Source organism: Triticum urartu, chromosome 3, assembly GCF_003073215.2.
Source record: "Triticum urartu cultivar G1812 chromosome 3, Tu2.1, whole genome shotgun sequence".
Lineage (NCBI taxonomy): Eukaryota > Viridiplantae > Streptophyta > Magnoliopsida > Poales > Poaceae > Triticum > Triticum urartu.
The window spans coordinates 218,880,297-218,897,411 of NC_053024.1; the positions used below are offsets into that span (position 1 = coordinate 218,880,297).

Sequence of the window (17,115 nt, forward strand, 5' to 3'; positions counted from 1 at the left end):
TGCATGCATTAGGGCGTCGCGCGTGTTTTTGCGTCCATGTGTACGTGTGACTTTTGCATACACGTAGGGGGGTATTTGTAGGGGCCACTAAAGGAGCAGTCAAATCACACAGTAAGTTAGTCGGAAGAAGCAACCATCATTTCACTCTTCAGTGACACGTACGCAATATAAAATGGTTGATATGGAGAAAAAAAGAAAACCACTATATATACACTAGCAGGAGCCTAAGTTACAAGCCTGATTTGCTTGGGTTGCTCTCTTCACAAGCATAGAACGACGGTGGCCACACCGCTGGTCACATATCCGGCCTGATCCCGCAGCTGGGGGAAGGGAACAATGTTCTGCATAGACGCGGTCGACATCGGCAAGGGAGAAAATCCACAGTCAGTGCGTCCCAATCGGGGGTCACCGCGGTATGGGCCGATGCTGCGTCCCAACCGCCCTTCTAGCTACAGCCCGACGTCCATTTCGAAAATATTAGTGCATGTCAACAAAAATTCTATTCCGTTTCGAAAAAAAGCATATAAGCCGTTACTTCTTACCCAAAGGATCTTTATATCCAACAGACACAAAATATCCATTCGAGTGTTTGAATACTTTCACTGCTGATCTGATGTCGAGGTAATTGCTGCATCGCCACCAAAACCCACCATCTCTTAAGCTAAAGTAGACCGAGCTAACCCCTATATTAGCATATTACAAAGTTAAACAGAAGGCACTGTAGAATCATTTAGGACGTGAGCTTGTCAATCTGAATGTGGAGGGACACCAGCTTAGCCCCGACCAGCAGCTTGGACAGAACTATGAAGAAGGTCAGCTCCTGCACGGCGACGTCCCCGGGATCCCTGCTGCTTGTCACCTCCATTTCCACCTTGATGGCGTCGGTCCTACCTTTGGGCTCCCCTGGTGGGCCATTCGCCCACAGCTTGGCCACGTAGTGCGGCAGTGGGGACGCCCCCGCTCTGATGCAGACGACCGACACGGCGATAGGCGCGCCGATGTCGAGCATGCCGCCGACCAAGAAAAACACACGGCCGTCCTCCTTCGCGAACAGCAAGAGCCGTGGCTCCGACAGTGGCACTTGCAGCTGGAGCGCCTTGTGTCGTGGTTCTAAGTCTGACAGTAGAATGGGGGGTAGGAATGTATAGGCAAGATCCTAGCTATGGAGGAGTTGTACATGCGAGTTTTACGAGTTCAGGCCCTTCTCGGAGGGAGTAATAGCCCTACATCTCGGAGCCCGGAGGCGGTCGACTAGATTGTATGCGTGTGAGTTACAGGGGGTGCGAACCCTTCTCCCAGAGGAGGGGGTGGCTTATATAGAGTGTGATAGGACCCCAGCTCCCCTCCGTTACACAGGGTTCAATGTTCATAAAGAGAGAGCGTTACAGGTAATGTCTGTAATAAAGTGCTATGAATGATCATTAAATATACGAGTAAATGCCCGTCCGTTGCTTGTGCAGAACGGCTTTAGGTCTTCTTGTACGTCGAGTGGTCTTTTACATGGTCGAGTGGTTGAATAGTCGAGTGACTTAAAGAAGAAGTAGTCTCCGAGTGAATGGTAGGTCGAGTGGATTGTGCTCGACGCCTTTATTGGGTCCACCTTGTTTACTCTTAAACTTCTTTGCTTCTAGGGCAAGGACCTTAGGTAGGACGTATAGGTCAGGCCTATTACCCTACCCCAGGTCTATGTCCTCATCATTAGCCCCCGAATGGATTGAGGTCTGTGTGAAAAGAAGGTTGAAGTTGATCTTGCCTTGACTCTTGCCTTTCTCAAGAATTCATCTCTGAATGGAGGCCAGTGTTGGAACTTTCGGCTTCGTTTCAGTTGCCTTGATCGATTCAACAATTACCGATTGGTTTTTATAACATCGCATGTCGAGTGTCATCTTTGATGCGAAATCTTTGGCGTGATCAATTGCCGAGGATCCCGGATTTCGCGGGATTCGAAATTTCGGTAGGAGCGCGCCAGACGGAACATGTTGTGGTAAGCGGAGTGGATAGACAGGGCGTTTTGATTTCCGCGCCACCTTTTTCGCCACGTATCCCGTGCGTGACTGTTTGAGGGATTTGACAGGATTGCCCAGACCCACGCGTCATCCACTCGGAAGTGGGCCTTTAAAAGCGGCGAGACCGAGGCGTCTGCACTATGCGTGCCCATTCTCCTTCTTCTTCCTCTTGCTCCTTCACCCCATCCGGCTTCTCCACTCTCGACACCACCGCTCCGCCGCCATGGGGAAGGAGAAAACGGCGGCGCTGGAACGCGCGAAGAAGGCGACGGGGGCGGCGAAAAGCAGGAAGACGAATCAGGGGTCTTCATCGCACTCGGGGCTGCCGCCGGGTTGGATCCAGGGAGATTGGATCCGATCTTCACTTTGACAGGAGGACTTGGACGATATGGCCGAGTTAGGGCTGACCGTCCACGAGTCTGCGCGGCTGCCGGAGGGGGAAACGGAACCGCAGCCGCAACCGGGTGAGTGCGTTCTGCTCGCCACCCATGTCGACCGCGGCTTCTCTCTTCCTCCACACCCCTTCTTTCGGGGCTTCTTGAATTTCTTTGGGGCCCAACTCCATCATTTTACTCCCAACATCATCACGTATCTTGCCGCGTTTGTATCCATGTGCGAGAATTTCCTAGGGTGTCGATCACACTGGGGTCTTTTCAAGCTCCCAAACAGTGAAGAAAGTGAACTCGAACGACGAGAAAACCCATGTTATCCAGATGTGTGGGGGTCTGGGTATTCAGAAGAGGAAAATAAGTTCTTTTCCCTCGATGACTCTTCCGGAGTCGGTCAGGGGCTGGCATTCGACCTGGTTCTACCGCCAGGACATCGTGACACCAGGCCAGTCGACTGGACTTCCCCCTTTCTCTTTTGATCATGTTCAAACACCATCTTCGTTGAAAGTGACTGCCGTGGAGAAGGCGGAGACAGGCATGCTCGTCGAGAGAGTGGTTCAGTTGATCAACGAAGGTGTCACTGGCACGGATCTACTAGAGGTGTTCCTCGGTCGGCGCCTCCAACCACTCCAAGCTCGTGACCACTCCATGTGGATGTACTCCGGGGCTGGTGACACCGCTCGGGTTCATCCGGAGGAGGTGGCGGCCAAAACAGTGGCCGAGTGGCTGAGGGGTATCACCGGGAACAAGGACAACCCCAGGGGCGCCAGGAGAGTTAACCCTTTCAGCGACAGAAACCAACCAGACAAGGTTTGGCCATTTCAACCGAGCTTTTAGACGTGTTTTCCGACTGTTTGTTGATCCGACTGACTTGCAGTCGGCTCCTTGTTTTGTAGATTTACACGGAGATGTATTCAATGCCCAATGGTGAACAAGCTCTGGAGCAAGACCAAGAGGGCGAGGACAGTGCGGAGGAGAGCGGCGAGTGGGAGTCACCAGCCGACGATGATGAAGATGAGAGTGATGAGTCGGGCAATGAGGAAGTAGCTGACTCACCGCCTCGTTCTGAACGTCGAACCAAGCAGCACCATGATCCCGTGGGCAGGTGCGGTAAAGCTGTGGTGTCGAGTGCTCCATCTCAAAAATGCGCTCGGTCTCCGACTCCAGAATTGGCTGAGAAGGTCACCAAGCAGCCCAAGGTCAATCCTTCGAAGGCTCAGAAGACCTTGCCTAGAATCAAGATGGACGTTCATGTTGCTTCTGGGTAAATGTTCTTGCTGTATTTTCTTGTTCCGACTGACTTTTTTGTTCTGACTGAGTGGATGATGAACCTTTACAGCCCGACCTCCGCTGCGACTGACATGGAAATTGACAAGAATCCGGTCGACAAGGAAACCGACGACGCAGCTACCTCCAAAGCCAGTAAGTCTACCCGATTCGAATTTATTTGGACGACTGGATTGTTTGTCAGCTATCTGTACGACTTTCTCTGTTTATTGTAGTTCCACGGGACGTTGTTGTGCTCCCGGATGATGAAGAAGAAGTACCACTGAGGGGGAGGAGGAGGAAAGACAAGGACCTGGGCGGGAAAGCGCCTGAGGTCTAGGTTCTTCAGTCGACCGTGACGCCTGGGGCGGCAGTCGAGCAATCGACAGATCCGGCTCGAACCAACATCACCTTCACTGTCCCGCTGTCAACTGGTTGTCCATCAGGATCAGCTGCTCAGACTTCTGCTTCCCCAATACAACTCCATGCTTCAGATCCTATAGCTGCTTCGACTGCTCTGCCAGCATCGCTTTTTACTGCATATCAGACTCCGGACGACCCATCGACTGCTGCCAAGGAAGCTCTTCTTTAGTTAAATCTTGTGATGGGGCAAATGAAAGTGGTGCATGAGGCCAGCCAGGTGGCCTTCAACGCCGAGCTGCTCTGCAAACCAATGTCCTGGTTAGTTGGTCGTATTTCTCGTCTGATCACCCACTGGGGTGTGGCTGTTTTGAAATTGTATAAGTTACTTTGGATCGACTCAAGCTGAATCTTTGAACTAGTGGGGGCACTCTGAGTGCACCCACTAGGTGTAGTCCCCGAGACCATAGTTGACCGCGGGCAGTCGACTGTGGTCTGAGAATCTGAACTTTCTTTTTTACAACTCGCGCTGGGCGGACCATGCCGAGTGGAATTAAAACCAGTGGGGGCACACTAAGTGCACCAACTGGGTGTAGTCCCCAAGACCATAGTTGACTACGGGCAGTCGACTGTGGTCTAAGAATCTGAACCTCTCTTCTTTTTTTGATGGTAGTCTTGGAGTAGCTGTCACAGTGATGTCTTTCGTTTCAATCGACTGACAAGTCTTACATGTTGGCCGCAGAAATCTTGTGATCTCGGTGCTCAACTCTCTACACTGAACCAGCAACAAATCAGCCTCAACCTTGATTTGGAACTGGCCAAAAAGAATCTCAAGACTGCTCATGATGAAGTAGCTGCCATGGGAGGTAACCGATCATGAACTGTTTATCTTACTGTTGCTGACACTTTTCCTTTCCGTTTTTTTAACCGAGTGACTCCACTCGAGCAGATGTACATAGTGAAAACCGTCAACTCCAAGCCCGTCTGAAGAGTGTTATTTCTTTAGAGAAAATGAAGCGGAGTTTGGAGAAGAAGGATCTGGATCTTGCTGCTGCACAGAAGGAAGCGTGAGAGAAAACTGTGCTTGCCGACAAGAAGCTTGCTTCGGTCGGCAAGCTAGAAGAAGAGAATTCCAAACTGAAGACTGCTGTTTCTGATGCCAATCGGGAGGTCGAGCGACTGAAGAAGGACAAGGACAAGCTGACTGACGAGCTTGGGAGCCTCAAAGTTAAGAAGGGCAAGTTGGACTCTTATCTGGGCCAGCTTGCTGCGAAGATGGTCTTAAACCTTGAAGGTACTGATGGTTGACTGACTTGTTTCTGTCGACTGTCAAGTCTAATTATATCATCGACTCACCATTCACTCAACTGTGCAGAGTTTTGTCAAGACTTTGAAGCGAAACTGGACTCCATAAACTGTCCAGTCAAGGATGATGTTGCGATGAATGTGCTACGGTTGGAATCTCGCATGGACAGCGCGGTTACTTATCTTGCCCGCCTGAAAGCGGCGATGACTCGGGTTGATGCTGAACTCTGGCCTCAGGCAGAACTGTCCCAAGATCTCGAGTCCCTGATGGCTCGACTGAATCAAATCCCCGACCGAGTGCAAGAATGGAAGAAGTCATCCGCTTGCTGTGGCACTGATGTCGCGTTGTCCCTGGTCCGAGTGCACTGCAAAGACGTCAAAGAAGACAAGCTGGCAGAACTCAAGGATGCTAACACCAAGAGACACACTTTCCAGTCCTTCATGGACACTTTCCTTGAAGCCGCCACTCGCATTGCAGATAGCATAGACCTTGACAGTTTCTGCGACCCAGCCAGTCCTTCTCCTGACGCGTGACTGAAAAACGTTATGTCCACCTTTATTTGCCTCGGAATGCCGAGTGATTGTGTAACCGTTAAACTCCTTCGGGCTTGATGCTCGAATACTTTTGATGGAGTGCATGTTGTATTTGTGGCGTAGCTCGGAGAAGAAGGTCGCGGTCGACCTGCACCTCGTCGCCCTTATAGATAGGGATGGAGCGTATGTTGTACTTGTGGCGCAGCTCCAAAGGAGAAGGTTGTAGTCGACCTGCACCTCGTCATCCTTGCAGATGGTGATGGAGCACACGTTGTATTTGTGGCGCAGTTCCGAAGGAGAAGGTTGCAGTCGACCTGCACCTCGTCGTCCTTGCGGATGGTGATGGAGCACACGTTGTATTTGTGGCGCAGTTCCGAAGGAGAAGGTTGCAGTCGACCTGCACCTCGTCGTTCTTGCGGATAAGGACGGATTTTTTAAACTTAGGCGAGTACTGGACTGCACCTAAGCCCCCCGAGTGGGAGGGTTGCTCACCACTCGGTAAGATTTTTTAACCTTAGGCGAGTACTGGACTGCAGCTAAGCCTCCGAGTGGGAGGGTTGCTCACCACTCGGTAGGATTTTATAAACTTAGGTGAGTACTGGACTGCAGCTAAGCCCCCGAGTGGGAGGGTTGCTCACCACTCGGTAGGATTTTACAAACTTAGGTGAGAACTGGACTGCAGCTAAGCCCCCGAGTGGGAGGGTTGCTCACCACTCGGTAGGATTTTTTAAACTTAGGAGAGTACTGGACTGCAACTAAGCCCCCCGAGTGGGAGGGTTGCTCACCACTCGGTAGGATTTTTTAAACTTAGGCGAGTACTGGACTGCAGCTAAGCCCCCCGAGTGGGAGGGTTGCTCACCACTCGGTAGGATTTTTTAAACTTAGGCGAGTACTGGACTGCAGCTAAGCCTTCGAGTGGGAGGCTTGCTCACCACTCGGTAGGATTTTCTTTTAAACTTAGGCGAGTACTGGATTGCAGCTATGCCTCCGAGTGGGAGGCTTGCTCACCACTCGGTAGGATTTTACAAATTTAGGCGAGTACTGGACTGCAGCTAAGCCCTCGAGTGGGAGGGTTGCTCACCACTTGGTAGGATATTTTAAACTTAGGTGAAACAGATTCGCGGCTAAGCCTCCGAGTGGGAGGCTTGCTCACCACTCGGTAGGATTTTCTTTTAAAGTTAGGCGAAACGGATTTGCAGCTAAGTCACCCACTGGGGGATTTCAGATGCAAATAAAAGCAACAACAATCGTTTACGAGGACTATAAAGCTCTTGTCTTTGATAAGCAAATTACAAAGGTATTTCTTATTACATTTTATTCGGATGAGTACTTAAGTGTAAAAGGGGCGGAGCAACTCCGCATTCCAAGCCCGTGGCTCGTCCTTCTTATGCTCGACATTGTAAAGGTGGTATGCTCCGTTGTGGAGCACTTTGGTGACAATGAAGGGGCCTTCCCAAGCAGGAGCGAGCTTGTGTGGTTTCTGCTGATCCACTCGAAGAACCAAGTCTCCCTCTTGAAAGGCTCGACCTTTCACATTTCTGGCGTGGAATCGACGCAAGTCTTGCTGATAAATGGTCGACCGGATCAAGGCCATCTCTCTTTCCTCCTCTAGGAGGTCGACTGCGTCCTGCCGAGCTTGCTCTGCTTCATCTTCAGAGAAGAGCTCGACTCGTGGTGCATTATGAAGCAAGTCACTCGGTAGAACAGCTTCAGCTCCGTAGACCAAGAAGAATGGAGTTCGGCCAGTCGACCGATTGGGAGCTGTCCTCAATCCCCAAAGAACTGATGGAAGTTCATCAACCCAGGCGCCCGCTACATGCTTGAGGTCTCGCATCAGTCGGGGTTTCAATCCTTTGAGAATCAGGCCATTTGCTCTCTCTGCTTGTCCATTCGACTGGGGATGGGCGACTGAAGCATAGTCGACTCGTGTGCCTTGGGAGGCGCAGAAGGCTCTGAACTCATCTGAATCGAAGTTCAATCCATTGTCAGTGATGATGATGTGTGGAACTCCATATTTGAACGTTAATTCTCTGATGAAGCTGACGGCAATACTAGTTTCCAGATTCTTGATAGGCTTGGCTTCAATCCACTTGGTGAACTTGTCGACTACTACAAGCACCTGAGTGAAGCCGCTCCTACCAGTCCTCAGCGGTCCAACCATATATAATCCCCAAACAGCAAAGGGCCAGACAAGTGGAATGGTCTTTAGGGCTGACGCAGGTTTGTGGGACATATTGGAGTAAAACTGGCAGCCTTCACATCTGTCGACTATATCTTTCGCCATTTCATTTGCTCATGGCCAATAAAATCTAGCTCGGTATGCTTTAGCCACAATGGTCCTAGAGGACACAAGGTGGCCACAGGTCCCCGAGTGGATGTCGTTGAGGATCGCTAGACCTTCTTCCGGGGTTATGCATTTCTGGCTGACTCCGGTTACACTTTTCCTGAATAGCTGTCCTCTTATCACAGTAAAGGCTTTGGATCGATGGACGATCTGTCGGGCCTCTTCTTCATCCTCTGGGAGTTCCTTCCTAAGGATATACGCAATGTACGACACTGTCCAGTCAGGAGTAATACACAAAATATCCATGATTAGGTCGACCACGGCTGGAATCTCGACTTCAGTCGGATCGGTGGCACTCTTTGGCTGTGGGGGCTCTTAAGTGAAGGGATCTTCTTGGACTGAAGGGGCATGAATATGCTCCAGGAACACATTACTGGGAATGGCTTCTCTCTTGTAGCCTATCTTTGCTAAATCATCGGCTGCTTGATTTTTCAGTCGGGGTATATGATGGAGCTCTAACCCCTCAAACTTATTTTCCAACTTCCTCACCGCGTTGCAGTAGCCAGTCATGGCTGGGCTTCTGACGTCCCACTCCTTCATCACTTGATTGACTACCAAATCTGAGTCGCCATAGACCATGAGGCGACGGACGCCGAGTGAGATGGCCATACGTAACCCATACAAGAGTGCTTCATATTCTGCTTCGTTATTGGAGGAATCAAAGTGAATCTGGAGGACATATCTGAGCTTGTCTCCTCGGGGGGATACCAGTACTACCCCAGCGCCGGAACCATTCAGCATCTTGGAACCATCAAAGAACATGGTCCAGTGCTCCGAGTGAACTTGAGTCGGCAGTTGCTGTTCGATCCACTCGGCGAGGAAATCCGCTATTGCTTGGGACTTGATAGCTTTCTTTGCCTCGAACTTGATATCTAAGGGAAGGAGTTCAATCGCCCACTTTGCCACTCGACCAGTTGTATCTCTGTTGTTCAGAATCTCTGGTAATGGAGTGTCGCTGACGACTATAATGGAGTGGTCAGAGAAGTAATGTGCAACTTTCTTCGTAGTCATATAAATCCCATAAACAAGCTTCTAATAATGTGGATATCTTTGCTTTGATGGAGTCAAAACTTTAGAGACATAGTATATTGGGCGCTGAACTTTGTAAGCTTTTCCTTCTTCTTCCCGCTCGACCGTAAGTACTGTACTGATGACTTGTCCAATGGATGCAATGTAAAGCAGTAAAGGCTCTTTGCTGGTTGGAGCAGCAAGCACCAGTTGGGTGGAAAGCAGGGCTTTAAGCTCTGCAAATGTTGCATCAGCTTCAGGATTCCACTCGAACTTATCTGACTTCTTCATCAGTTGGTAAAGAGGCAGTACCTTTTCACCGAGGTGAGAAATGAATCAACTTAGGGCGGCCAAACAACCAGTAAGCTTCTGGACATCATGCACACGCACAGGGCATTTCATCCGGAGTATGGCACCCACTTTCTCTGGGTTAGCGTCGATCCCTCGTTCGGAAACGAGAAAACCGAGTAATTTTCCGCCTCGAACTCCAAACATGCACTTTGATGGATTAAGCTTGATATCATACCTTCTAAGGTTGGCAAAGGTTTCAGCAAGGTCAGCCAGTAGGTCGGAACCTTTACGTGACTTGACCACAATGTCATCCATGTATGCTTCCACATTCCGACTGATCTGAGTGAGTAAACACTTCTAAATCATCTGCATGAATGTGGCTCCAGCGTTCTTCAAGCCGAATGGCATAGTGAAATAACAGAAGCACCCAAATGGGGTGATGAAAGCTGTTTTTATCTCATCGGGTCCATACAGACGGATCTGATGATACCCGGAATAAGCGTCCAAAAAGGACAAACGCTCACACCTCGGAGTCGAGTCGACTATTTGGTCGATGCGAGGGAGAGGAAAGTGATCTTTCGGGCAGGCCCGATTGATATGTTTGAAGTCAATGCACATGCAAAGTGAGTCGTCCTTCTTTGGGACCATGACAACATTAGCTAACCAGTCAGAGTGGTAAATATCTCGGATAAACTCAACTGCTAGAAGCCGAGCCACTTCTTCACCGATTGCCTTTCTCTTCTGTACAGCGGACCGTTGAAGATGTTCTTTGACTGGTTTCACCTTTGGGTCGACTCGCAAACGATGCTCAGCCAGTCCCCTGGGAACACTTGGCATGTCAGAAGGTTTCCATGCAAAGATGTCCCAGTTCTCACGGAGGAACTGGATGAGCGCTTCTTCCTATTTGGAGTCCAGCGTTGTTGAAATGTGAGTCGGAGCAGCATTGGGATCCGTTGGGTGAATATGAATCGGCTTCGTTTCACCAGACGACTGGAATGCTGAATCTATGGCAGGCTTCTTAGCTCGCAACAAATCACTCGGATCTGCATTTTTTTGATACTCCTGCAACTCCACTACTGCCATCTGTGCATCGGTGATCTTTGAGCCCTTCTGGAAGCACTCTTCTGCCTTCTTTCGATTGCCAGTGATAGTGATCACCCCTTTAGGACCAGGCATCTTCAATTTGAGGTACACGTAACATGGCCGATCCATAAAACGTGCATAAGCTGGCATGTCCAGAATAGCATGATAAGCACTCTGGAAATCCACAACTTCAAATGTCAACTTTTCTTTGTGGTAATTCTTGGAATCACCGAAAAGTACATCAAGGGCGATCTGGCCGAGTGACACAGCCTTCTTGCCAGGAATAACTCCATGGAAACTCATATTGCTTTCACTGAGTCTGGACATCGGAATGCCCATTCCTTTCAACGTCTCTGCATACAGTATATTCAGACCACTGCCACCATCCATCAGAACCTTAGTCAATCGAGTGCCTTTGACTTCTTGATTAACCACCAGCGCTTGCCTCCCAGGGGTGGCTATGTGCGCTGGGTGATCGGACTGGTCGAATGTAATGGCAGTCTGAGACCACTTCAAATAACTGGGTGTCACTGGAGCGACCATGTTCACTTCTTTGTTGATGACTTTCAGTCGACTCTTACTCTCAACATCAGCGAAAATCATCAGAGTGGAATTGACGTGGGGGTAACCATCATCGTCCTCTTCCTCATCCTCAACTTTGTCCACTTCCCTCTCCTTTTCCTTGGGTTGTTTCTCTCGGAATTGCTGGATTAGGAGTCGACACTGTCGAGTGGTATGCTTCGGGTAAATGAAATTACCCTCTTCATCTTTCTTGGTGTGAATGTGGCATGGTAAATCTAGCACATCATTTACATCTTGATCTTTTACTTTCTTGGGGTTCCACGGTCCTTTGGGTTTCCCTTTGAACTTTTCTTGAGTCACGGCTAAGGCTTCTCCAGGAGCAGCTAGCTCGGCTTTGCTCTTCTGCTTCCGACTGGAGTTCCCACCTCCGGTTTCGTGGGCGACTGTTTTGTGCTTGCCACTCCGGAGTCGGTCTTCCTCTTCACCATTGGCGTATTTGGTGGCAATCTCCATCATCCGAGTCAGAGTCATATCTCCTGTCCGACCGAATTTCAGATTCAATTCCCGATACTTAACGCCTTCTTTGAAGGCACAAATTGCTTGGTGATCTGACACATTCTCCACTGTATGGTGTAATGTGATCCATCTCTGGATATAATCTCTCAGAGTTTCATTCGGTTTCTGAACGCAACACTGTAATTCTGTCAGCCCTGCTGGCCGTTTGCAAGTACCTTCAAATGTTCTGACAAATACTCGGGCAAGATCTTCCCAAGTATAAATACTACCAGGCGCTAACTGATTCAGCCACGCTCTGGCCGAGCCCTCTAACATCAAAGGGAGATGCTTCATGGCAACTTCATCGTTGCCACCACCAATTTATATAGCCACTCGGTAATCCTCAAGCCAAGTGTCAGGCTTGGACTCACCAGTGAACTTACTGACTCCAATCACCAACCCGAAGTAGGGAGGAATCACCGCAGCCCTGATGGCTCTGCTGAAGCACTCTGGACCTGAGACATGCACTCTGCTGCTGGTTGGAAAATCTCGGTCATGGCATTCTTTGTGAGCTCTGTTTCTGTCGACCAGACCCTGAACGAGAATAGATCTCGCATCAAAGCCCGGTTCCCTGGGGTCGACTGGAATCCTTCGCCCACCATTGTGAGGACGTCTATCATCATGCTGCCGAGGCACGTATGACCCACTCCTTGGGGGAGGCGTGGGCACTCGACGACGATCATCGTGATCGAGTCGGTGATCATACTGCTCGTGGTTTCTGTACTGATCTCGTCGGACCCCACGTCCCTCACGCCTCGGGGGCGATCTCGGGCTGTGAGCCGACTGGACTATGTCTGCAACCACGGATCTGCTATGGATCCTATTCCGCGACTGAGATACTATTGTATTCTGCTCTCCCGCTGCTCGGAGCAAAGCCCGAATCTGCACCAAACCTCGACCAGCTTCTGACTGGGAAGGTTGAATTGGCTCCGCTATTTGGGCCGTAGCTGCGAGATTCTGGATCGGAGTTCGGTATACCTGAGTCAGAGGCGGAAAAAGTTGGCGTCAACTGGACTCGGGGATACGCTGCCGAGCACGCTCGTCGAGTGCACGCTGGAGGTTCTCCAGTCGAGTGCGCTCAGCCAAGTTGGCCAGGCGCGCCTCCTCCAAGGCCTGGGCCTCAAGGGTTTCTCCAACGATAGGAGTGTGAAGCGCATCCATGTTCCGGCGGCGAAGTTCTTCCCTCCACTGCGAAGAGAAAGGTTCGGGGTGGTACTCTTCATGAACACGCGACGGATCGCCATCCCCATCGTCTCCGTCTTCACGGGTGAAGCCAGGAGGACAGTGTGGTCCATTGACCATCAAAACTTCCGCCGCAAGGTCGCTGTTGTCGCACTCGGATGCAATCTCTATGGAGCCAGTCGACAGGTCGAACAAGCCATATAGAGTTTCGTCAGGCTCGATTGCCGCGACTTGGGGGGTGGCCGACTGGTGAGCCACCGCATGTCTCACCCACCGCTGAAGCCTCGATCGACCGGAACGTTTGCTCCGGCGGGCTGCAGGGAGGGAGGTCAGCACAGGAGCCGACCGATACTGAGTTGACAGCTGTCGTAGGAGGATGCCACGGACGCACACGCAAAAGTGCGTTGCCCGCCGGACGGGGAGCGCCTCGACGTCAAGTGGCGCTTCTTGGAGCCAAGCGGAGTCGTCGGCGACGAATACGAGCGCGCCGAGACGGATCTCGCGGCCCTCGGCCAAACCTCCGCCTAAAACCATGTTGATGGGGATTGGAAAAATCGCAACTTCTCCAACAAGTCGCTAAGACACCGGCCCCAAGGTGGGCGCCAACTGTCGTGGTTCTAAGTCTGACAGTAGAATGGGGGTAGGAATGTAGAGGCAAGATCCTAGCTATGGTGGAGTTGTACACGCGAGTTTTACGAGTTCAGGCCCTTCTCGGAGGAAGTAACAGCCCTATGTCTCGGAGCCCGGAGGCGGTCGACTGGATTATATGAGCGTGAGTTACAGGGGGTGCGAACCCTTGTCCCAGAGGAGGGGGTGGCTTATATAGAGTGCGCCAGGACCCCAGCTCCCCTCCGTTACACAGGGTTCAATGTTCATAAAGAGAGAGCGTTACAGGTAACGTCTGTAATAAAGTGCTACGAATGATCATTAAATATACAAGTAAATGCCCGATTGTTGCTTGTGCAGAATGGCTTTAGGTCTTCTTGTATGTCGAGTGGTCTTTTACATGATCGAGTGGATGAATAGTCGAGTGACTTAAAGAAGAAGTAGTCTTTGAGTGAATGGTAGGTCGAGTGGATTGCGCTCAACGCCTTTATTGGGTCCACCTTGTTTACTCTTGAACTTCTTTGCTTCTAGGGCAAGGACCTTAGGTAGGACGTATAGGTCAGGCCTATTACCCTACCCCAGGGCTATGTCCTCATCACCTTGCCGTACTGGATCTTGTGCACGAGCATGGGATGCACGGTGCTGATGTGGTGGGAGAGCACCGGCGGCGGGCCTTCGTAGCCGCAGACGGGCACAGGGCATTTGCAGGGCGCGAGTGGACACATGCTTTGGTGATCGGTGAGCTTGCGGTAAGTGACGTAGAGCCCACAGCCTTCATGCGGGCACTCCACCCTCACCGAGGAGAGGACGGCATCCACCGCCGTGTTCCGCACGTCGAAGCCACCGCCACGCTCGCACTTCTGGCACTGCCGCTGGTTCCCGGGGCGCTCGACGCGGCAGTCCGCGCAAGCCAGGTGCCCTCCCTTGCACTGCACAAATCAATCGAACAACACATCAATCAAGAAACCTACACCTTGCTTGATCAGCCGAATGGACGAGGTGTATTCGAACCTCATACACTGGAGGCTTCAAGGGGCGGAGGCACAAGGGGCAGTGGAGCAAGGTGAGGTCCATCAAGACCATAGAGAGCTCCATCGTCGGGTCATGTTCCGTCTGCATGATCTCGCCCTCCTCGTGCACAACCATCTCTCGCTTTATTAGGGCCGGGGCATTACAAAGCTTTACCGTCACATATGCATACTACTTCAAGGTGCATTAAATCAACACATGCAAGTATCAAAAGGAGAGTCACGACATGCATGCATGCGTTGTAATTAATGCATCCGTAAACGCAGATTATTGAAATATATCAAGTGCAATGCTTTGATGTGTTGCGTCAACTCGTACAAGACCGAGAAGTTTGGTTACTACAACGCCCTCTCGCCTTAACCGCAGTTGTCTTTGGCTGCATGACAGGTGGGCCACCGACCTATTGGGCCCACCTATCATGGACGCAAAGGCAGGAGCAGTAAGTCAATGAAGCTGCCTCCCTCCCTCGCCCATGAGTGTGGTGGCTGGCAGGACTAGGAGAAGCTTTCGTTCGCTACACGCTCTCCCTCCCGTACGTCGTGGACATGCAGCAGTTCAATCGGTGTCAGATGGCCAGAGGCATACTGTAGTACTCCTCCACTGCAGTAGTACTCCATCATTGGCCCTATTTGAATCCACGGGTTAGAGTTAGTTTGGGTTAGTTTGGACTCAACTAACCCAAAAATATCCAAACAGAGGGTTAGTTTGGGTTAGATGCATCTAACTCATCCAAAAAATCTGACCCACCCAAGAGGTGCTTATTTGGGTTAGTTCTTCTCGGGACCACCAAAAAACACCTTTTTCTCTCACTCTTCCCGAGGCAGATCCCTCCTTACTTCCTCGAAGCTTCTTGTCCTCTCCCTCCCTCCCTTTCGCACCGCCCGTGAAGGCGCCTCACCGTATCCGCGCTCCATCTAACCCTGCTATCCAAACACCTTTTTGTTTAGAGTTAGTTCTGGGTTAGTTCTGGGTTAGAATTTAACTCTAACCTCTAACTGAGTTAGAGTATCCAAACAGGGCCATTGTTCGACTTCCCGAAGAGGCGAAGAGCCAAGCGCAGCCTGGACGCCCGTGTGGCAGTTTCATGTGTAGAGTAGTCTAGGATAGCGTGTACCGTGCATGTAAGCTTAAGGGCCTGTTTGGTTCCAAATAAGTCACCAACTTATAAGTCGAAAGTGAAAAAGTGACTTATTTTGCCAAACAGACCCAACTTATAAGTCACCCCCTTTTGCGTGGGTCCCATCACCTTTACATAAAAAAACAAGGTGAGAAGGTGTGGTCAGGTGACTTATAAGTCAGATGACAACCAAACAAGTGTGACTTATAAGTCACTGATTTTAAGTCACCTGACTTATAAGTCAGGTGACTTATTGGAACCAAACAGGCCCTAAAATCGTTGGGGTCGGCTCCATGCTATATTTTTGGTTAAATTAATCTTCTAGCCCTACCTGTCATCCTGGTGATTCTAGTTTGCACGCTCGTCTAGTCAAGACAGGAATATATTTTTTAATTTGTGGTGGGGTAAATGTTAGAGGTTGTAGCAAATGGAGTATTGTACACTGCGGGTCTTTCAGCCAAGTTTAGAGGCAACCATGTGGGGCCAATGCTATGATGCGTCGTGTCAACTTGTACAACAAGGAGAAGCTTGATTTTAATACTACTACATGCCTTCTCCCTCGCCCATGCGCTCGGTGGCTCGCACACGAGGACAGGCTTTTGCTTATCCCTCCCGCTCGCGGTGGACGGACATACAGCAGTGGATTTGAACATGCAGCAGTGGATTCGATATTGTAGAAGCAGTAGTAGTAACATCATTGTTCGTCTTCTTGAAGAGGCGAAGAGCCAAGTGCAACCCGAACGTGACAGTTGCGAACCTTGGAGCACGCATATAGCCAGGCTCTTGCATGAGACAAAATTGCTATGTGAGCCCACTATTGTAGTACTACTTGCTAGTATAGCCCTGTAAACCAGAAAGGAGTATTTGCCTTTCTAGAGATTTCAACAAGTGACTAGACTGCACCGAGACGGAGTACATATGGAGCAAAATGAGTGAATCTACACCGTAAATAAATACGTAGTTCTCTCGTTTTCCTCTCGGCCTTGGTCGCGGTGCACAATATTGAGTATACTAGTACTATTATCTTGAAATTTACGAAGTCACCATAGGCACCTTGTTGTCGACAGGAACGTCTCCTGACACGCGATAGACGTGACCGGCAGTCGCCTCACCTCCATAGGTGCTTGAATGCCAAGGAGGAAGAGGGTAGCGGTTCCCGAGACGTTGAACGGTCAATGATGCATCCTCAAATTACTCTACATGCAGAGGGAATTAATTGGAGAAGCAGAATAGAGCCAGCACGATGTGAATGCAACAGAGTTTGGATTCTCATATAAAGGCGTCCCACCATTCCAATCCATCTACTCCTTAGTCTCTGCGCAACACTGCTCACTCCAATCCAAGACCAAGTGACCAGGAGCCAGAAGCACCTATGGAGGCGATGGTCGCGAGCGGCAGTCGGCTGTGCCAAATCATCCAAGGCACCGGCCTACGGCCCTGCACCGCGCAGCGTTTCCAGACGGTGCTGGCGACCGCTGGCGTCGTAGCCCTCGCCGACGCCGGCTTCACCTCTCGCAT

The 17,115-nt window shown here is 50.6% G+C and overlaps 1 protein-coding gene across 1 annotated transcript; it reads right to left on the minus strand.

The window, feature by feature from the left end:
- Nucleotides 1–730: 730 nt before the first annotated feature.
- Nucleotides 731–14,597, minus strand: LOC125546786 (E3 ubiquitin-protein ligase SINA-like 10). The gene is made up of 3 exons (XM_048710918.1): nt 14,463–14,597; nt 14,051–14,380; nt 731–1,096 (listed from the first exon to the last, which is right to left on the minus strand). Exons 1-3 carry the CDS (start codon nt 14,595–14,597, stop codon nt 731–733), a joined length of 831 nt encoding a protein of 276 aa, XP_048566875.1.
- Nucleotides 14,598–17,115: the final 2,518 nt, after the last annotated feature.

What these genes read in the sequence shown, in the direction of transcription:
- LOC125546786 (XM_048710918.1), bottom strand. Translation starts at nt 14,597, where the DNA reads ATGGTTGTGCACGAGGAGGGCGAGATCATGCAGACGGAACATGACCCG. An exon ending in TGAAGCCTCCAGTGTATGAG is followed by an intron (nt 14,381 to 14,462) that starts GTTCGAATACAC and finishes TGATTTGTGCAG; the next exon opens with TGCAAGGGAGGGCACCTGGC. An exon ending in ACAAGATCCAGTACGGCAAG is followed by an intron (nt 1,097 to 14,050) that starts GTGATGAGGACA and finishes CCACGACACAAG; the next exon opens with GCGCTCCAGCTGCAAGTGCC.